The 23,145-nt window shown below is 41.8% G+C and overlaps 2 protein-coding genes across 2 annotated transcripts; both read left to right on the top strand.

Moving 5' to 3' along the window:
- The first annotated feature begins 2,640 nt into the window (after positions 1–2,640).
- Positions 2,641–9,859, top strand: LOC137298442 (rho-related protein racA-like). The gene is made up of 10 exons (XM_067830708.1): positions 2,641–2,820; positions 3,285–3,453; positions 3,739–3,875; positions 4,061–4,160; positions 4,383–4,573; positions 5,697–5,886; positions 7,290–7,520; positions 8,240–8,346; positions 8,940–9,179; positions 9,647–9,859. The coding sequence occupies exons 1-10, from the start codon at positions 2,641–2,643 to the stop codon at positions 9,857–9,859; spliced, it is 1,758 nt and encodes a 585-aa protein (XP_067686809.1).
- Positions 9,860–11,920: 2,061 nt separating this feature from the next.
- On the top strand, positions 11,921–22,071 carry LOC137298918 (rho-related protein racA-like). The gene is made up of 11 exons (XM_067831290.1): positions 11,921–12,251; positions 12,928–13,114; positions 13,436–13,604; positions 14,494–14,627; positions 15,711–15,810; positions 16,466–16,656; positions 17,208–17,397; positions 17,755–17,985; positions 18,876–18,982; positions 19,094–19,333; positions 20,578–22,071. Exons 2-11 carry the CDS (start codon positions 12,932–12,934, stop codon positions 20,788–20,790), a joined length of 1,758 nt encoding a protein of 585 aa, XP_067687391.1. The 5' UTR covers positions 11,921–12,251; positions 12,928–12,931; the 3' UTR covers positions 20,791–22,071.
- The last annotated feature ends 1,074 nt before the right edge of the window (positions 22,072–23,145 follow it).

Genomic DNA, 23,145 nt, shown 5'->3' with positions numbered 1-23,145 from the left:
TGTCCCAACTACTGCCATACTACTCACATTGTGTCCGAGATACTACCACAGTACTCACCCTGTGTCCGAACTACTGCCATACTACTCACATTGTGTCCAAACTACTACCACAGTACTCACCCTGTGTCCCAACTACTGCCATACTGTTCACGTTGTGTCCAAGATACTACTATAGTACTCACCCTGTGTACCAACTACTGCTACATTACTCACATTGTGTCCAAGCTACTTTTGTAGTGCTCACCCTGTGTCCCAACTACTGCCAAGTGTCTCTGGTATAGTCCAATAAGCAATACCGTGACATTCAGACGCGGATATATCTGTTCGCTGTCGCTTGACTTTATGACTCACCGGACACGCTCATGTCCGTTTCCAAGCCACAGCCATGTGTATTATCGTAGGGATAAGTTGTTATTGTAGCTGTTATTGTAGCAGTAATAACCTCGTGCATCAATCTAAAATATCCACAACAATTTAACGTCACGTGGAGTTGAATAATCCACCCAAGTGATGTTTATGCACAAGTGTAAGAGAGCGAGTCTATGTTTTTACCGCCTTCAGCAACATTCCAGCAATACCACGGCGGCTTAACACTTTATACCCATGCGGAGGGTCGACCTCGGATATTCTGCATGATGAGAGAACGCTTCGTGAGTTCGAATCCAGGTACGATGTTTTCAGGTTTGTCATGCTCATGGGTGCCACGGATGTCCTAAACGTCTGAAATCATTTCGGTCTTTAACCCGACATTAAGCAGGCCCACAGTGATATTCTAGCAATGGTGTCTAAAGTGGTGTTAAAACAGTTCATTCACTCATTCAAATACACTATTTCAATATTACTGTACCACTAGAGATACGAACACAGGGGCGACTCACCACTTAAGGTTTGACGCCTCACGTATGTAGCGTCTCGCGAATCCTTTCATGAATGCGTCTTTCAAACTGAATGAATTAAATTCTCTGTCACTTATGCCTACATTTATATTTATCCTATACGCCTGTGTTCGTTTAGCATTTCTACAATAAAGAACCTTTACATGTTACAAACAGTTAAAGAATGTTTCTCAAAAGTGCCCGCTACCGTCGCAAATACATGAATACATACCAACCCTGGTAAAACCCATCCACGTAAACACTTGACCCATGTAACGTTGTAAAGTTCTATATTTGTGACTGTGGTGCGTCGTGGTCGTATTTTATCAGTATCCTCTCTATATCAAATATCTCAAGTTTAGTTTAAAAGCATTTCTACTTTCATAACGCGGATAGAGCTTGGTTCTGCACATTGGAACAAGTTTCAGGTATTTTTTCACAGCTGACATGACCGTGAAGGAAAGGTAAGTGGAGAGTGAGAACAGAGTAGTTCCATAAGTCTCGTAGTTCTTGATGTGACGAGAGACAACAAAAACCCTGTATATTTGGACGACAGTACAATACGAAACTCCACTATACAACCGGTCGTCTAGTCCGTACGATTAGTAATTAATTATAATCTGGATACAGAGTTTGACCTGCATCATATTTCATTATTACATGCATCTGTATATCATAGACTTGTTTATGTCATCGTGTCTACACTGTAGCTGATATATTCTGATAAACTGAAACTTGCCCCAACATTGGTTATGTGTGTCTGTGAGTGACTTGGGCATTTTCACAAATACTGTTATTGCACACTGACGTAATACGGCTGTTCACAAATGAGATATTCTGCAAGGAGAAGCAAAACCAGGTTACATTTTAAACTGCGATCCTAAATATTTATTTTGTAACTCGTTGGCACAATGTATTTTAGAGGAAGGTAACCACAACCGTAACGCTCATTCGATCCCTAACCATAGGCACAGTCTTATTGTCTCGAAATGATCTGTATAGATTTCATAATCAAACGCTCCAATACCACTTCACAGCGTCATCAATTTCATTTCATGAATGACAACAACCAACCTCTAAAAACAGTAACGGGACGTGCGTGTATTTCTAATTTACGTACCTGATTTAAAAAGTCATATCCGTCTATTATTTAAGCTTTGAGTCTTCATGGTATGGCGCTGAGAGATATAAGCCCAAGGTAACATGCATGTTAACGTTACTTCTTAATTGTATGTACGTCTCGTTATAGAAAATAATACACTAGACCTCCGATAAATTACTCATTTCAACTGTCACATTTTGTGGAGCTACAGTAGAGGTAAGAATGATATTTTTACACCTAGAAAAATTCATTGACAAGCATTTTCTTTACCCAAGTGGAACTGGCACACAAACGTTAGAATACACTTATTGATTAGAAATATATTATTTTAAAGCAACCTAAATATTTTGAAAAATGCTTTGTTGTGACAAATAGGTCATAAATAATTAATGTTGATTGAGAAGTTCTATTATATAAGAAAGTATATACCTTTGCTTGATGGTGATTATAAATGAGATAAAAATTATATGATGAATTATATCAATAGTGATGTACTTGTATATTTATACATATACCTTGGATTGTGGACGTTAAGTGTTGGGGTGGCAGATGGCGTCATCAAACCAGAACTTACGTTTGAACAATTGTTTTAGTTTTTAGTCATAGATAATTCCAATTTTCAAGTATTAATCAATGTTTGAAAACATTTGATTTAACAGTGAAATGGTTTGCAAACTGGTGGCTGTCGGTGACGAAGGGGTTGGCAAGACTTGTCTCCTAACAGCATCGGAAGGTTCTTCTCTCCCAGCGGAGTACACGTCTACGATATTTGACAACTTCACTTCCATCATCATCGTCGACGGTGAACCAGTAACCCTCGGACTCTGGGACACGGCCGGGCAGGTACATAAACGAGGGTCAGCTGACAATTTGTTCTGAGGAGCTGGGTATTAACAGTGTTTTGTGCTCTTGAAACGAAATACAGTGTGAGACCACGCCGATGTTATTTCTAGTTTTACAGATATGCCGGTTATATTTTCCAAGAATTAATGAAAAATATATTTTCCCCCGCTCAAAACACATAAAATCCTAATCTTAATGTGATATAATAGTAAAAATACTCTTGAAATCAGTGTGAAACCTAACTCACTCAACTTATCTTTAGAAACAAACAAAAAGCGTTAACATGGAAACGCATATGGGTTTTTGCTTTGACTGGTGACTCAAAAAACAAAACACAAACAAAACAAAAAACATTCCCTCCTGCCTTTAAGGCGTCTGAGGACAAACATCCGTTAAGCAAACAATAAAATTGGCCTGGTCTTATCTTAAAAGCGACCGGTGAGGAACACCTTATTTATCCTCAGGAAGACTATGACCGGCTCCGCCCCCTAGCCTACCCCGGAACTGACGTGTTCCTCCTGTGTTTTGATGTCAAGAACAGACTATCATTAGAGAACATCCGTAGCAAGTGGTATCCGGAAGTAGAAGAACACTGCCGTCATACGGCAACAGTCCTGGTTGGCTGCAAGACAGGTTAGTGTTGCTCGTCATTGCTCATAACATCAACCCTTTTTTCATGTAAGTTCCTTACAACGGCATGTGCGTCAACTTTTCAACCGCGCTTTTCATCTGAATGTAAATATACTGAACAATCAAAGAAACTTGACATTATCTTTTTAAGTGCCATGCACACCCACGGAGAGCACTGGGTGTTGCTAGAGGATAAATCTGGTTTATGGACGTACTGATGGTAACATTAAACACGATTAGGTATGTGTTGTACATATACACAGACACACACATATATATCTATTCCAGACTTACGTGAAGGTGCCGGAGACAAGACAGCTGTGTCCTACAAAGAAGGTTCTGCATTAGCGAAGACCCTGGGGGTGAATTACTACGAGACAAGTGCCCTGGTTTTCAAAAGCATTCTGCAATGTTTCGAGGGAGCTGTAAGTACCAGTTCCAATACTTCATTTAATAGCTGCATCTTCATCCCTTATCCCACAAAGACATGATGCATGTTTTGTCACCGATTTCCGAGATAAGTTCGTTCAGTACACTGTAAAATACGTGTGACAGACTGGTGGCTTGTCTTGTAAGTCATTGGTGAATAATGGACAGATACCCATTTCAGATCAAGTATGGAATAAAGAATCTTGAGGCCATGAAGAAGCAAACAGTTTTCAGGAGATACAGGAAGCCTGTGTTGCTTCGTCCGTCAGTGCCACTCGCAGGTACACGTTCAGTCACGTTCAAATCACAAACAACGCATTGTTAAAACAGTCGAAACAGGGATGTAGTCTGCAAACCAGAATGTAGTGTTTGACATGTATACTTCTACGACTGTGGTCACTGTTTACCAACTTCTTTCTTTCCTTTTATTTTGGGGGTTTTGGGGTTGTTGTTTTTGTTTTGTTTTTTGGATTTTGTTTCTTTTTATCATGTAGCCTTTGTAGGTTTGTCCCCTTTGCCGGAGATAAGCGCGTCCAAGTTTGCTGACCATTGGCACCAGCTTCTGGAGGACCCCAAGTTCTCTGACGTCACCTTCCTTCTGGGTGACAGACACCAACTGGACGCCCACAAGATCATTTTGTCCTCAGCCTCAAAGTTCTTTGCCCAAATACTGCAACTGCCATTCACTAGAAAGGTAATGAGTTACTGTTATGGCGAGTAACGTTCGTTGGTCTAATATCGGACATTAGGAGTATCGATCCAGGCAAATTGATTGTATGACATGAAAGTTTGACCCTGACAGCCCAGGACCCGCCTGTATCAAACTTTGCAATTGATAAAGCTTTAATCGTTAATTATACTATGATTAATTAATCATTGATTATCTTCGGTTGCATGAAACCCTTGATAAGGGAATCCCTTCATTAATCCATCATAATTCGCTCACGCCACAAAACAGTCCGTATTACCATATACTCTCAGACCCATGGCCTCATATATACTCATGGACACAAATAAAGGAACACGTGAAGGTACAAGTGATCCCATATTTATTTCCAGAATTTCACCCACAGTGCAATAGATACCTCGTGAAGAAACCTGGAAAAGAATAAAGGAACACTTGTACTTTCCTGTGTTCCCTTATTTGTTTCCATGAGTATACGTCAGATGCTGATGCTTAACTTTTACCTGAGAATGCTAACACATGGGCTGATTTTAGCTGAGAGTAAATGTGGTATTTCAATACATACATTCTTGGCCAAAGGTTTTGATCATTACTACGAATATGATCATTTGAATGACCGTTTTGTGTAGTTTTATAGTAACACTACGTGTCAGATACGTCGGTTGCCATTGTCTTGCCAACGGAACGGTAGCCTCGTGGTCAAAGCTTTCGCTCATCAAGCCGAAGACCCGGGTTCGATTCCCGACATAAACACAACGTGTTAAGCCCATATCTGGTGATATTGCTGGATTATTGCTGAAAGCGGCTTAAAACCACACTCACGCACTCACTGACTGACTGACTCACTCTATCAATATAACATCACAATGGAGACATTGCGGTGAGATGCGGTGAGGCTAGTGGTTAAAGCGTTCGCCCTCAACGTCTCAAACCGGATTCGATTCCCCGCATGGGTACATTGTCAGTTGTCATTCCGTGATATTGTTGGAATACTGCTAAAACGACACAAATCCAGACTCATTCTGTGCCTTTAGGAGATGCAATACTGGTCTTTGATGTGACGAGCGAGAGTTATTATCACACTTATACCATACGTATCATCTGCATATGTAAATATATAAATATTTATTAGACCAACCAGCTGACAAAGGTCAAGGAGACTACGGTTATCACCAAAGAAGACATAAACTCAGGCAAGGTTGAGGGCATCACGTTTGTGTCCGACACACACTCCGAGACCAAGCCAGATCACCTGACCATTCATCTCAGCCCTGACGTCACAGCCGCCATATTTACGCACGTGCTGGAGTTCCTGTACACGGGTACCCTTACACTAAAATCTAGTCACTGAAATGAGCTATTTCACAAAAAAACCAATTTAGTTGAGGATACATATTATGTAATGCACTCATTTAGATTCACCTCCTGAAACTATTTAGACATAGACTTGCCAAATATTATCGCCATGCATGGGCTGTAGTCCATAATAATTATTCGTATTTGGATTAATCACGACTGCACTATTAGAACCAACAGTATGATATGCGAGAGATATACGTACCTTGTATGTGATGGTATTTACATAGTAATGCAGTCCTACATGGTTACAGAGCAGTGCAGTCCTACATGGTTACATAGCAATCCAGTCCTACATGGTTACATAGCAATCCAGTCCTACATAGTTACATAGCAGTCCAGTCCTACATAGTTACATAGCAGTACAGTCCTACATAGTTACATAGCAGTGCAGTCCTACATAGTGTCGTCCTATATCTTGCTGTAAACTGAGGGAAAATATTATATACCTCTTACTGGAATTGAAGTTATGTTTTATGTTCATTTGCAATTTGATATTCAAAACGTGAACCGCTCTGGCGCTTACAAAAATACTCCTACTTGATATTTTTTAAGATATTATTTTATTTGGAATCTTAAGAACCTCAAAGTTAAACATTTTCATTATTTTTAATTATTTGATTAAAATCTTTTAAGCCATTCATTTGTCTTCGCATTATAATCATCTGCTTCTTGAAAATCAATTTATTTGTTTTTGGGGCAAAATGTACAACCCTTTAAACAACACTTATTATTATAATAGCAAATGCATATTCTTTCTAAAGTCTTCATAGAAGCAATTCAGTTTGTGTTCATGTACCCAGTCACTGCTAAGTTACTTTTGCCAGATTGATACAGAAATGAGCGACGGTTAAAAAGACGTAGTCAAAGTTCTTTCAACTTTCAGTTCCATAAAAATACTGTATATGTAGTTTTTTGTCTTCAAACGAAAAACATACGCGATGTACTTTCCTTTACTCATCTGAAGACATGTTCCATCAGGACCCAGGACCCGTGAAGAATAGCATCCCATGCTTGCCACAAAAGGCGACTATGCTTGTCATAAGAGGCGACTAACGGAAACGGGTGGTCGGGCTCGGTGACCAATTGTCATCGGTTCTCAGTTGCGCTGATAGATCGCTGTTCATTCTGTCGATCACTGGATTGTCTGGTCCAGGCTCAATTAATTACAGACCACGCCCATATAGTTGGAATATTGCTGAGTGTGGCGTAAAACTAAACTCACTCACTCACACCTTCTGGGTCTCCTTCCACAAAGCACTAAGGTGATCGCAAGTCACTAAGGTAACCTTATTGCAGTGTTAAAGAATGGAAGTTGAGGGTAACCGTAGTAAAGGTATGCTTCGTGGACGCAGTTCTTGGTCTTCAGGAACTCCCCGACTACCGGATGACGTCAGTGAACAATGCCTGGAAGATCTCATTAGGGTTGCCAAGATCTTCCAACTCCCCCATCTGGTGACTATTTGCTGCAACTTGTTGAACGGCGAGGCATTTCTCAACCACAGAATTACCACCTTCCTGAACCACGAGACAGCGTCCAACATGAAGGAGTTATATTTCGACCAGCCAGAGGCAGCTGATGTCGTTTTCGATATCGGAGGTAAGAATGGATCGTCGATATTTTTCATCGGTGTACTGAATATATTACGGTAACGCTTGAGAATATTCAGTACCAATTATCCTCCGAAAGATATGCCATTGAAAGCATGCAAATTTGCGGTGGTGAGTATATGAAAGGATCACCATTATTCGATGATAGTCTCATTGCCCTAAATGTATGTTGGCTTGGTTGTTAGACCCGTGAATATCTATGTTAGAATTGGCCTGCAGTAACCCATGCTTGTCGTAAAAGGCGACTGAAAGGATCGGGATGTCAGGCTCGCTGACTTGGATGACACATGTCGTCCTCTATTTTCATTCAGGTAATTGAGCTAAGAGAACTTGGCCCTCCTTTCCCACTGAAGTGAAGTCCATATTTAGAAACATAGTACTGTTAGAAAACATCTCCAAGCTTGTGTGAGACGATTAACGGGATCGGGATGTCAGGCTCGCTGACTTGGATGACACATACAGGTAATTGAGCTAAGAGAACTTGGCCCTCCTTTCCCACTGAAGTGAAGTCCATATTTAGAAACATAGTACTGTTAGAAAACATCTCCAAGCTTGTGTGAGACGATTAACGGGATCGGGTGGTCTGGCTCACTGACATGGATGACACATGTCATCGTACCTCAATTGCGCAGATCGATGCGCATGCTGTGTTGTAACCTTTGTCTTTTCATAGATGGAGACAGTGACTCTTAAATACATCTCTTTCAGGACGAGAGCTGTACGCTCACAAAGTAGTCCTTACGTCTCGGTGTGACGTCATGGCCGCCATGTTTGGAGGCGCTTTTGTAGAGGCTCAACAGTCCGGAAAGTGCAAGGTAGGGTCTTGCAGATCCGCAGATCACAGACTTACTGACATCTGTGTTGTGCTAAGTCAGATCCATCCCATCCATCCCTTTTGTCCTTAAAGTTTATTAAAAGACCATTGAAACTCTCGTGAAAATAAAATGTGCGCCCTTCCCAAAAAGCTGTATCCTCCCCTGAAGGACACGAACTGTGCATGGAGACTTATACGTAGGTTGTGTCTTTGTATTGGCATAAACTTGTTTTCAGTGGACGAGGTGTGATTTGATATAAGCTATCATGACAGTGAGTTTTATGTCGATTTTAGCATTATTCCAGCAACATCAAAATGAAGAACACCGGAAATGGGCTTCACTTGTACCCATGTGGGGATTCGAACCCTGGTCTTTGGCGTGACTAGCAAACGCTTTAACCACTAGGATACTCCACCGCTTCTCTGGACATATTGAGCGTATTTAGAAAGTTAGATGCCTCTATTCTGTTTCTTACAAGGGTAACCATAAATTTAAAAACATTTTTGGAAATATATGTTGATTGTCATTAGAATTACATTGAAAACAGGCATTGATCATGACTGTGAAATAGTGCGAATGCTTTTATTTTCCAGGTGAAAATTCCAAACACAACCTGTGAGTGTCTCCTGGCGTTACTGGAGTATTTTTACACGGACCACGCCCCCATTGAAGGCGGTGATGCTGTCGGGATATTGGCCCTGGCGGATGAATACTGTCAACCTCGCCTCTTGAACCTGTGTGAGTTGTACATCACCAAGGAAGTTGACCGGAGCTGTACCAAGAACATCGAGAAATCCGAAATCGACGTCATCGGTCTCTTACTCACAGCTCAGGTAGGGATGTTTAACATCACCATGATAGCGTGTCATTAAACAAAACTCATTTCCTCATTTCAGAAATCCATAATGGCCGCCCAGATAATGGCACAGAATACGACAGTAATGTCATAAAACTACATTCATGTGTATACAGTAGACAACGGTGGTCCAGTTGCCTACAACCTTCTAATCTGGTCTAGAATAGGCATTCAGCACGCCATGCTTGTCGTAAGAGGCGACTAACGGGATCGGGTGATCAGGCACGCTGACTCTGCAAGCACGTGTATTCGTATCTCAACTGCGTAGATCGATGCTCATGCTGTTGATCACTGGATTGTCTGGTCCAGACTCGATTATTTAAAGACCATCGACTATTTGTCAGAACGTGGTAAGTGTGGTCTACAGCATTTGACTATCTTACCGAGAGTCAGAGTTCGGGTTTTGATGCTGTCATACATGTCTAGATCTTTGTGTTATTACAGCTCCACAACGCCTCCCAGCTGTCTAAATGGTGCCTACACTTCATTTCAACCAACTATATAGCGTTCTCCAAGAGATCAGAGTTCGTGATGTTGAAAGGAGTCAACAAGGCCCACGTGGAGGAGAACCGATGGCCACCATTGGCCTATCTGGAGGAAGTGAAGGCCTATGAGAAGATGGTGGCGAAACAGGCACGAAAGTGTTCGGTTATGTGACTGCACTTCCCTGCTGGGAGATAATGCATGTTGTTCACGGGTCACGAGCGGGACATGGGTTGATGTACCCAGTTTGGTTATGTTCCCTTGGTATATCAACCCATTGGTGTCCGAGGGACCAATGAACAACGCATTGGTCTTACGGAACACCTCAATGTTAATTTGAACTGTTTGAAACCCGGTTATGGGGTCATAATAAGTACTGGAGTTAAGCCCAAATACTAACAGGGAATACCAAATGAATTTCCTACAGTTTGGCATCTGCAGCGGGAAACAAAGACAATGTTACTCGCTTACAAGCTGGGTACATTGACCGGCTCAGCCAAAAAGAAATCGACATTTATGAGTGAGGTAAGATTTGATGTACAAATGTGAGAAACAAAATGGTGAAAAGAAGACAGCAGAGAAAAGATTAGCCACCCACCATGATCTTCCTGACCCGAACGAATTTCCTGATATATATAAAGTGTTTCAGAACCATGAATATCAAATCATACTCCAGCCTATAATGAAAGCACTTTTTATCTCTGCCCTGTTGGTTTCGCTAAATGTGCATCCTTTTCGTTTGTCTCATGATGATATACCTGTGACTGGATCAAGCCAAGTATATGTATAACCATAGTAGTTTTCAACTTTTAGAGAAAGGTTTACAAAACACCATCAATGTTCCATGGAAAGACCGGCCATTAGTTGAAGATATGTCGGAGTTGTGTGAAATGCTATGGTACAGAGTACATGTGATAATGCCGTGCAATATCTGTGATAATTGTTATTAAATTCTTGTGATATGAATGCAACATGAATATGATGCAACCGGACATGATGCAGACAGTTATGTCAGGTGTGATATAGTTATCAGTGACCATGAAACTGGGATTACATACCACCACCAAAGGTATACTGCTGTGAATCACAAATAAATCATGGATTTGTTCAAAGTTAATATTTGACGCTTAACTCTGTTCGACCCGTGAAGGTCCGGGGTAGAATAGGCCTTCAGCAACCCATGCTTGCCATAGACGGCGACTATGCTTGTCTTAAGAGGCGACTAACGGGATCGGCTGGTCAGGCTCGCTGACTTGGTTGACACGTCATCGGTTCCCAGTTGCTCAGATCGATGCTCATGCTGTCGATCATTGGATTGTCTGGTCAAGACTCGATTATTTATAGACCGCCGCCATATAGCTGAAATATTGCAGAGTGCGGCGTTAAACTAAACTCACTCACTCACTTAAGTCGCTCATTTCAAAAGTGTACCGAGTTCCGACAAATGATTTTAAGCAAACTTGATGTCGTCATGAGTGAGTGAATATTTTAAGCCACTTTCAGCAACAACCGCCTTCCGCTTTCAGCATTATCACGACGGGACATAGCCGAAATGGGCGCCACACATTGCACTCAAAAGGGGAATCGAACCAGCGCCTTCGCCGGGACTAGCAAACGCTTTAACCACTAGGTTATCCTAACGCCCAACCTCTCCAGTGTAGTCCAGGTTTCTGGAAGTGAGAATCGATAACCTGGTCGATTGCATGGTAGACATGCAGATGGCGGAGATCTTCTCTCACAATATGTCACTGGATTGTATGGTCCGGACTCCATCATTTACTGCCCACCGTCAAATAGAAGAAATACTGTTCCTTATGTGACTGAACAGTACCGAGATGCCTCTCCACGGTACGCTACACGATCGATATACAGAGCGGCAGACAAGTAACGATGTGCTGCTGGTAGCAAGTGTTGGAGATCTAGGTAGTGGTGCACCTGTCTGGCCAATGTGTACTTCTGTTGTACTTACCAAAAAATGTACATGTTTTCTAAAACGCTCCCATTCGGTGACCTTTTAACGTGGGACATTTGTGCCAAATTTAAAGTGGGAGTCGATCGCTCTCGGTCGATACTATTGCATAATGCTAAAGAATTCGCACGCACCATGTTTTAAGAACTAGAGTTATCTCAACACAGATATGAAGTTGTTGATTTGGGTTATAAAAATCGATTGGGTTGAGATATATGGGATAAGTGTGTTTAACACTCGTCCAATTTCTTGAAATATTTCAACAGGTGGCTATGTTTAGGCAATACCGGCTTCTCGTACTCCTGTATTTAGGATTTCGACGTCCAAACATATCATCAGATTGTTGACTGTTCCGTCTCACAGTGTATTCCTGTGATTTCAATGTCAAACTGACAAACTGAGGCAGCCATGACAGCTTACAGCGCCATCTATACCGTCTGACGAATGTCCACAAATAGATTCTAAATATAGAAACAGGAGCTGCTATTATGATTGGATGGTATTTTTAACTCGTACCGTCTGCTCATGTAGATATTATATATGGCGAGTTACTGTTTTGGTAGAGGCTTGCAGTGGGAGCTAAAGGAGATATTCTTGGTGAGTACATTTTTACACGTTTATCTATCTGCAACAGATTTTCGAAGCGAATATAGGGCCCCCTTAATAAATGTCACAGACAGACATTGTGTTTCTAAACAGTATAACGCTATGAACATAATTGTGTTTGCAGTCTGATGTCATATTATCTAAGTAACGTTCGTTATGTCATAGTAAGTAATACCCAATAACCTAAGTGTACAGAATACTTATTCAAATCCTCTTGACCTCCTTAAATGGGAGTCGTCGCTTTCTGATCATGTTTGGAACGTTATCACACATAGCATTACCGTGCAACCCAAATAAACGTTTTGGGGGGCGTTGAGGTAGCATTGTGATAGTCACGGCGGATGCTGTGCTGTGATATTGCAGGAGTATTGCTAACAACGGCGTAGAATCACACTCACTCTCTACGGAAACGTTTGTGGATTTTGAACGCTTCAGCTGCCTTCGATACATTTAATGATATGGGGCGGGGTGGCACAGTGGTATAAGATTCCGTGCGGTAGGTAAAGGCCAGTGTTTGATTCTCCACATGTGCCACGAGTGAAACCCATTTCCGTTGTTCATAGTTGTAATGGTTCTTATACATCGTTAAAAGTGGCTTAAAACTGCATCAGTTCATTTCACTGGTGTGTTTGTTGCTTTCTCCATGCCTGGATTTTCGTTCTGACAGTGAAATGAAGAAGATCAAACTAGTAGTTGTTGGTGACGGTGGAGTTGGGAAGAGCTGTCTCCTCATTGCATACACCACAGACTCATTTCCATCCGGGTACATCCCGACTGTATTTGACAACTACAGCTGCGACGTCACCGTCGGCGGTGAAACTGTCAACTTAGGTCTCTGGGACACTGGCGGGCAGGTAAAACATCATGATCAGTTGAATTGTTCTTCCTCCAACCAGGGGTGGGATGGGGGTATCGCATACTGGTTAAAGCGTTTGCTCGTCATGCCAGAAAACCGGGTTCGATTCTCCATATGTTTGCAAAGTGTGAAACCCATTTCCGGTATCCACTGCCATGATATTGCTGGAGTGTTGCTAAATCCGGAGTAAGATTTTGACCCTCATTTGAATAACGGAGTGTAGTTACTTATGAATAGATGGGGCAATACTTGACAGTTAAATGTGCTCTCTTTCGTAAAATAATATATACAAAGTTTTTATTTGTATTTATATCTCCAGGAAGACTATGACCGACTCCGCCCCTTGTCCTACCCTGAGACCGATGTGTTCCTCGTGTGTTTTGACATCAAGAATAGAACATCCTTCGAGAACATCCGTGACAAGTGGTACCCGGAAGTACAGCACTACTGCCCTAATACACCAAAGATACTTGTTGGCTGCAAGACGGGTGAGTCCTCATAGATCAGCATTGTGTGGAACTATTCAGATATAAAATTTAATGAGCACAACATTCTTGCTCACAGAATGTTTCCCTATTTAGCAACATGACATCTTATTTTATATGTTTTTGTTGTGTTGGATTAATGTTTCTGATCAGCCTAGAAAAATTGAACTGACGTACAAAAGAAAGTATACACCTGGTACACATTTCGAAACGTTTTGCTACTGTGGTAATCACAACCCGTGTGTACGTGTTGGCCAAACACCAAAATGAAAAGGAGAATATACAGTGGAATCTGTCAAATCCGGGTTCTTCATAAACCGGTGTTCCTCATAATCCGGACTGCTTTCTGAGTCCCGTCAAAATTGTTCCTAATTTATCTTTCACATACGGATTACGGACTAAATACCAAGGTTGAAGAAAACGATCTTCCGTAAGAAAATTGGACCCGTGCAGTTATACCCGATGTCATCGTGGCAGTGTCTACGGTAACACAAGTTGACAAATCCGAGCTGCTTTATAATCCAGACAAATGAGTCCGTCTCAGGTTAGTTCGTAATAGACAGGTTCCACTGTACGTTCTTTTGTATACCATTTCTGTTTGTCTGGGTCCTGTTATACAGTGATTTCCACCACGAGCATTAATCTACATAGTGCAATGGGTATACGATGAGTGAGTGAGTGAGTGGGTATGGTTTTACACCGCTTTTGGCAATATTCCAGCAATATCACGGCGGGGACACCAGAAATGGGCCTCATATATTAGTTTGGGGAGGTAACTCCAAAAAGATCGCCCATTCAACACTGCGAGCCACGGCTCCTGATAGCAGTCCAAAACGTTCAAAGTATTACCACAGTCTTGTAGTATCTATTCATATTTATAAGCCATTTTCAGATTTGCGTCGAGGTGATGGGGACAAAACCGTTGTATCATTCGACGAAGGAGCAGCATTGGCTGGGACCCAAATGACATATATGGAAACAAGTTCTCTTGCGCTGAGGGGTTTGAAAGAGTGTATAGAGGGAGCCGTAAGTATATACAATATTTTATTTATGTTTTAGATAATAAATCATAAACCTACTTCCCCCAATTCCAAAAGTTTTCTTCTCAACTCGTTTTAGATTGAAAATATATGCATAGAGTGAGTGTCTAAAGACGCGTAAAATAACAAAGTATCTCAGGTGTGCGAGGAACGAGACTCCACGGAACATACAAGCAAACTAATATGTGAGTATGTACTCCAGATCAAAAGCTTAGACTCTCTAGTGTAAACACAGCCACTTACTTCTAGCAACTGTTAAAAGGTATTGTTTACACATGAACTGATGTATTGCAAAACAAATCCGTGACGTTGAAACGATTATTTGCATGCGTTTAATAGATGATAAAAATCAGTGAAAAATGGCGAATTCTTTACAAAACGCAACTGTTCACATGCGCATTATTTGCACATGCTTTTGAGCAATTTGATGCATGATCCTCGCGCATCTGCATGAGGTTTGCAGTTGGTTTCCGCAGGGAGAAATCAGTCGTCGATGTAACCATATATACTTGTATATACTTAACAGAAAGTGTCTTAAGTGAGTCTAAACTTTTGATTGGAATATATTATATTTAATACTGAGAAACAGTGATGATACCAGGTGTTTGATATTTACAAAATAGGGAAAATTCAAATGTTATTGTGTTTACCAGTGAGTGAGTGAGTTTAGTTTTACGCCGCATCCAGCAATGTTCCAGCCATATAGTCGCGGTCTGTAAAGAATCGAGTATGGACCGGACAATCCAGTGATCAACAGCATGAGCATCTATCTGCCTAACTGGGAACCGATGACATGAATTAACCAAGACATCGAGTCTGGCCACCCGATCCCGTTAGTCGCCTCTTGCGACAAGCATTGTCGCCTTTTATGCAAAGCATGGGTTGCTGAAGGCCTATTCTACCCCGGACCTTCACGGGTGTGTTTAGTGTTCAGAAGATGGAAAGTCTCACAGTAGAGTTATTGCAATGGCTAGTCTTTCATCGCGTGCATGAAAGTCCTCACCCCTTTAACAATCACCGTTGGGTTGCACGTCATTGGTTACTTTCACATAATATGTCAACCTTTCAGATCAAATTAGGTCTAAATAAGCCTTCGTTAGTGAAGACGCTTAACATCTTCGGAAGATTCAAGAAACCCATGCCTCTTCCTCCAGTGATGCCTCCGGCTGGTAAGTAAGACCTTGTTCAAAAACACCGACATGATTAGCTGGGGTGACTGAATTTATTTTTACGCCGTTTGTAGCAATGGTGGCGGCGCGAGAAATGCGCTTCATGCGTTTTACCAACGTGGGAATCGAACCCGGACGTTCGGCGTGACGACCGATGATTTAACCACTCGGCTATCCCACCCCCATGAGTGGCATGAAGAGTGTCTAGTGATAACAATGCGGTGTTTGTGTGGGAAAGAATTCGATGTGGTATGGGAGTCATCTATCCTCCCTGCGTATTACCTCCCTTTGCCAGAATGGAATTCGTGAAGCTTTTTGACAATGTTACATTTTGTTTTCATAATTATTTGAATTATTATCCAGTTCAAAACATGAACTATTAGGTCAGTGTAGTCAAATATATTTCTAGCCAATGCTCGGGATATTTGGTCACGATGATTTATAAATATAGATTTGGATATCTAATCGGGGCCATTCTGAGATTCTAACCGTCATAACTAACCCTTGCACTGATATAGCATTACAGAGGTTAAGTTAGTGCGCCACAGATCATCTGCACCCTGCATTTACAGATGAAATGCATGGATTAGGTCAACCATTTGAACACTGATTGTAATCACAAACATTATCGAGTTATTCGTATCATCATTTAAAGGCCTGGCTCCATGGATTGAGATAGAGACGTCTAAGTTTGCTGACCACTGGTACCAACTCCTGGAGGACCCCAAGTTCTCGGACGTCACCTTCCTCCTGGGTGACAGAGACCAACTGGACGCTCACAAGATCATACTGTCTTCAGCTTCAAAGTACTTCGCCCAAATATTAGGGTTGCCATTCACTAGAAAGGTGAGGAGCTAATGAAACATTGCCCTGGATCTGGATGTGTTGTGTTGCCGTGACCAGGAAATTCACCTGAAGAATCTGAAAGATTATCTTGCGCATATGAATTTTAATGCAGAAGTAGATTCAACAACATTTTGTTTGTTTGTTGTTGCAATATTACAGCCACATGGCAGCGGTCGGTGAATAATCCAGTCTGGACCAGACAAACCAGTGATCAACAGCAAATGGGATGTGATGGCATGATTCAACCTGTTCTCTCCCGGATCTTCATGCATGTTTTCTATAGTAGCAATCAGGACATTAGCAATCTGCAAATAACTTCATATAGAGTCTTGGCTTAGTGCACGAGTCACTTTTAGCAATAATCCAGCTAAATTGCGTCATTCAACACAGAAGATGCTACTTCCTACAATGCTTACCATTTTTGGAATCGAACCCGCTTTTAGGAGACGCAAGTGTCCAGAATGAGAAAAGGACGCAAAAATATGTTCTTTGGAAATGTCATTCACTGCTGCCTTATCTAATATATAAACAGATAGCTTTCTCTTGGTTAGGTCAACCAGTTGACAAAGGTCAAGGAGACAGAGGCCATGACCCGGGATGACCTCAACTCAGGCAAGGTGGAGGGAATAACCTTCGTGTCCGACACAGATTGCAAAGCCAGTCCAGGTCACGTGACTATTCAGCTCAGTGCTGACATCACGGCCGCCATATTTACGCATGTCCTGGAGTTCCTCTATACGGGTACGCCTAGTTTTTCGCAGGCTTTTTGTGTATGAATTGAGACCTGTGAGCGAGTGACCTGTGAGCGAGTGTCACCCATCGTATAAGTGAAACACAGAGTTTAATAACCAAGTTGTTCATCTTCCCATACACTCTGTATTGAGTCTCTTTAAGAAACCCAGTAGTGACGGACATTTACGCTCCTGAAACAAACAAACAAATTATGTAAACAATAACAATTCTATATTTTCTCAAAGTGACAGGAGCTCCTCGTTACAGAAACTGTCCCAAATCTGCGTCTCCCTGAAGTTTCCAAAGTCCACGTCTGGAAATATCAGGCATACATTTACAAGAATGTCAGGATGTTTTGGTTCACAGGAACCCCCCGACTGCCAGATGAGGTCAGTGAACAGAGCCTGGAAGACCTCATCAGGGTGGCCGAGATCTTTAAACTTCCCCAGCTGGTGACGATTTGCCGCAACGTGTTGAACGATGAGGAGGTTCTCAACCCTAGCATCGGCACCTTCCTCAACGACGAGACCGCGGCCAAGATGAAGGAGTTATACTTCAACCAGCCAGAGTCAGCTGACGTGGTTTTCGACGTTGGCGGTGAGGATCTTTGGTATTGCTTACAGATGATTCAGGAAACATATTGACAATAGTTTTTTTAATAAATATGTTTTGGTTTAATCCTTACGTGAAATAAATGGCGGTCCAAATTCTTTCGAAATATGGGTATCGAGAAACTTAAGCTTGACGCAAAATCTGTAAACCATAATGCAAAATCGTCGAATACTGAAAAGGAATATCCAAGACGTCGATACAGCTCTCGAAATCTTGGGGGGAAAGTGTATTTTTTGTTGTTGTTGTTGTTTAACGTTGCATCCAGCAATATCCAGATATATGACAATGAGTGAGTGAGTTTGGTTTTACGCCGCTCTCAGCAATATCCCAGCTGTAAGGGTAAATAATCGAGTAGATATATGACAGTGGTCTGTTAATAATAGAGTGTGGTCAGACAGTCCAGTGATCAAAATCATGAGCAACGATCAACGCAATTGGGATAGTATCATGCCATGCCATATGTCAACCAGGTCAGCGAGCCTAAACACCGGATCCCGTCAGTCGACATTTACGACAAGTATGGGTTGCCGAAGAACAGTTCTAACCCGGATGTTCAGTCTGACAAAATTTCTATTCAAAGTAGAATAAAACTCCCTCATTCCCTGTCAGTCCTTTGCCCTCAAATGAATAACTATACATAATTTTATCAGAGTTGATAACATTCCCGTGTTTGGTACTGGGAGTGATGAATGATAACATCAACTTGATTTCAAACTGAGGTTCGAACTGGTATGGTCTTCAGCAATCTATCTTGTCCATGAGATAACGTCTTGCCCATGGTCACTCCTGAACCGGATCTTCAAGGGTCTTTGTAAATGTAAGAGTCAGCATTGGTTGTCTTTCCCATTATGGAGACTGGAATTTATCTGTTTCAGGCAGCCAGGTGTACGCTCACAAGGTTGTCCTCATGTCTCGGTGTGACGTCATGGCCGCCATGTTTGGAGGCGCTTTCAAAGAAGCTTTTCAGCCTGGAATGAGCAAGGTTGGTCCAACCACGATAGTGTTTCGTTTATTATGGATCTCACTCTAGCCTAGTAAGTGTGTCAGTTTGGCTACAGATTCGAGTGTAATTGTGCAGGGTTTTGTTTTGCAGCTCAAGATTCAAAACACAACCTGTGAGTGTCTCCTGGCGTTACTGGAATATCTCTACACGGACCACGCCCCCATTGAAGGCGGTGATGCTGTCGGGATATTGGTCCTGGCTGATGAGTACTGTCAGTCTCGCCTCTTGAATCTGTGTGAGTTGTACATCACCAAAGAAGTTGACCGGAGCTGTACCAAGAACATCGAGAAGGCCGATATTGATGTCATCGGCCTCCTTCTGACAGCTCAGGTAGCGATATGAAATAACATGTAATGACAATCGTCATAAATACCATAAATACCGTGCGTCGTATACCGAGACATGCAAGAAACATATGACTAGGTTCCAATCCTGCTTCGAATCCCGTGTTTGTAGGTTTCCATCCACCATATTATGCCTATGACATTCCATTCGTTGTCATTAAAGTGATACTGTTAAACAAAGGTACAGTCGAACCCCGTTTATCTGGATGTTTTGGTTTCACTCGAAAACCGTCCGGATAGCGAGATGTCCGGTTACCTGGATCAAGCAAAACGTGAAAATTAAGTGAAAGCAAAAAGTGAAAAATTGTTTCATGTACGTATATCAATAAATGAACTGTGAATAGTAATAACAGTGAATCATCATAACATATAAGTGTACCGATAATACATGGAAGGCGGAACCAGAGACCATATAATAGATTATATGGTCTCTGGCGGAACGCAGGTTACAAGTTGTCAGGTTGTCTCGGACATAATCATGTATCGTGTGAAGCTTCAGGTGGTAAGTTAGATATGAAAAACGTTAATCGATGACAAAAGAGCTCTATGTTCTTTTTTTAATTCTAAAAGCCCTGAAAACATATGACATCGCGTCTAACTTATGCATCCGGACGGGATCACATTTAGATCATGTGGCACGCGACAGATATCATTGATTTATAAGTGTTATATACAGTATAACTACAGTGTAGTTAAGCGTAATCTTACTTAACATGTGTTTTCGTTACTGATGAGATGTTCTCACACCCGCCACAATCCTAATGAACGCGACCCAAGTGTTTTGGTGACTAATTAATCAATTCACATCAAATGCCTCCCGACAGATTAAGGATCACATAGTCGTGCGGGAAAACGGTGCTGAAGTGACCCATACACATGCACGTGTACACCGATCTTTCCGTCAGGATAACTGGATTATTTTTCAGTGGGAATCTATGGAAATGGTTTGAAAATTCGCCGTCCGGGTCCGGAAGCGCGGGATCCGGTTAAGAGGGTACAATTACTGAACGAAAGTTTCGTTTCACATAAAAATGGTCCGGAAAGCGGGGTTTGTAGTCCTAAAACTCGAGACTAAAGCACCTGTGATGATTAAATTTGTGCCTCCTTTTAATGCAATATCCTGTTTTGCCAGCCGATGATAAAACCATAGATCATATCTCATCATATCATCACTTTGTTTCTATTCGTGGTATATATCTGCAGTCCATTTCTGGCTGTTGTCCTTTGCAGCTTCACAACGCCTCCCAGCTGTCTAAATGGTGCCTACACTTCATCTCAACCAACTATATAGCGTTCTCCAAGAGATCAGAGTTCGTGATGTTGAAAGGAGACAACAGGACCCACGTGGAGGAGAACCGATGGCCGCCACTGGCCTATCTGGAGGAAGTGGAGGAGTATGAGAAGAAGGTTACCGCTGAAGGTGGAACGTGTTCGGTCATGTGAATCAGTTTCGGAATCCTGCATAAACAAAAGCTGGCGCTATTCGTGTTCCTAAGATAAGCAAGGCAATTATGCGTCCATATTGTCTGTGTGCTTCTCAGCTCCAACCACAGCCGCAAATATCTACCATAAGCATAGGAAACCTGTTGTACCATGGAGACCGGAAACACTGAAGTACGAACAGCGAAGCAGGGGTAGCGTTGGTGGTGCTGGGATTTGAAGCTGGTATGCAGTGTACTTTATGTGGAAGTAACTGTGTGAAAACGGAGTCCAGGCCCCATGTCACAAAGCGACAGTAGGGCTAAGGTAATCTTAACTCCAGTACTTTGGCACAGACGCGTAGCGCAACGATTGCTTTGTGGAACGTGACCCTGGTCTGGGTTGTACTTGTGTACTTGTAACTTGCGAGTGGCGAGTACACTAGGAGAATACACTCGGAGAGAATTACTTAAACTTGACTTCATTGCATCTGGGCTTCGGTGTATTCTCGGTGGTCTACAATAAGATATGAAACGCATGAGAGCTATGAACAAAACTGATATGTGTATGTGATGTACTATGATGTGGGCCCCTCTGGCTCGTTTGTCGCCATGACAACTCGAAAAACAATAAACATAAAAGACTCAATGAAACGCTTTTCATAATCATAACATCATACCAACACTGAGGGGTTTTTGCAGCATTTTGTCCTGAAAATAAAAACAAACAGCCAGGTGTCCGAGAAACACGTGCACAAGTGGTGACAAAGTTATTTATTCATTAACCTGTGCTGTGCTATCTCCACCCTTTCTCGCACACCTGGCTGTCCCTTTCTGTCCTCTCCTCCCTCGTAAACTGTGTCAGTATTTTAATTATAGATTGATAAACAACCGTTTTTAGGACAAAGATTCTGCAAATTTGATGTTTGTGTGGAATATTTGTCCTAAAAATATACAAAACTAGCCAGGTGGTCCAGAAGCACATGCACAAGTTCCTGCGTCTCCCTCTCTGCACTCCTCCCTCGTAACAAGTAGTGAATTGTGTCATTATTTGTAATTATAGAATGTTAAACAACTTTTATTATTCTAAGGACAAAAATTCAACAAAAACCTCACAGAGATGGTATGACGTTTTGATTATGATCACCGTTTCAATGAGTATTTAATGTTGGTTTGTTTTCGAGTTAGATTGCAACTGATCGCACCGCTTTTGAGCCAAACGGACTATACCTACTGTTTATGATATAAAGGACCACATATACGTGCTTGCAAAAATCCGATAGACACATTAAAAACAGTTAAGATATACTGTAATCATAGTTATTGCGTAAACAAGAAAGGTGTACGAAAGGGCCATAGTTGACATGGCAGTGCAACGTTAACTTGTCATAAGAAATGATGAAGGAAAGTGGTACACCAGTATTCCACGTGTAGTAGACGACGTAATGATGAAGTGCACGTAAAATATAAGTTTCATTTATCTTCCTTTCTAGGGTCGATATTTTTGACTCGGTAACGAAGTGACTTGAAGTACCACTATGTTTCGATTACAACGGATTCTAGTGGTCGGACCCTGTGACTGGATGTGTCATCGCATCCTCACTGATCAGCACGATTCACCTGAATCATGACGCATTTCCTCAATTCAATGTTATACACCAATCAGGTCCCCAGAAAATTGTGCCGAAAGTCATATTGTACACATGTAGAGATCCCGTGAAGATCCGGGGTAGAATCCGTCTTCAGCGATCCATGCTTGCCTTGAACTAAAGGCGACTGTACTTGTCGTACGAGACAACTAACGGGATCGGGTGGTCAGGCACAGCACCACAGCGTGTACAGTGAACGTTGAAATAGTAAGAATTGATCTCCTTCAGTAAGCCATACTTGTCGTAAGGGGCGACCAACCGGATCGGGTGGTCAGACTGACTGATATGGATTTACAAACCGTCTCCACAGAGCTGGAATATTGCTGAGTGCGGAGTAAAACTAAACTCACTCACTCACTGAAATAGCATATCGGATGAATGTATCCAATCATCCGCCGATCATGTCATTGTGTACAGATGTTATTGCTGGTCTTCCATGAAAAGAACTTGACGTTGTAAACTGTCATGGCCGCCTACCCTTGGAACGTTCAATACCATTACAAATCATTTTTAGGGTGTACAATATTGAACTTTTAGGCTCGTAGCTTCAGATATAAGCCGGTTTTACAGTTCAAAGCAAAACATCGCTTTTAAAAACATCCGATTTCGTTTTATGCTTTTAATGGCTCACTCACAACAACAGATAACCACTTTTAGAGTAAGTCACAATCTTCCATGTAAGATCTGCCACTGTATACGATATAAGCATGTATTTTATGTACAGATTAATC

The sequence above is a fragment of the Haliotis asinina genome, chromosome 10, assembly GCF_037392515.1.
Source record: "Haliotis asinina isolate JCU_RB_2024 chromosome 10, JCU_Hal_asi_v2, whole genome shotgun sequence".
Lineage (NCBI taxonomy): Eukaryota > Metazoa > Mollusca > Gastropoda > Lepetellida > Haliotidae > Haliotis > Haliotis asinina.
This window is presented reverse-complemented; position numbering and strand designations above follow the sequence as displayed.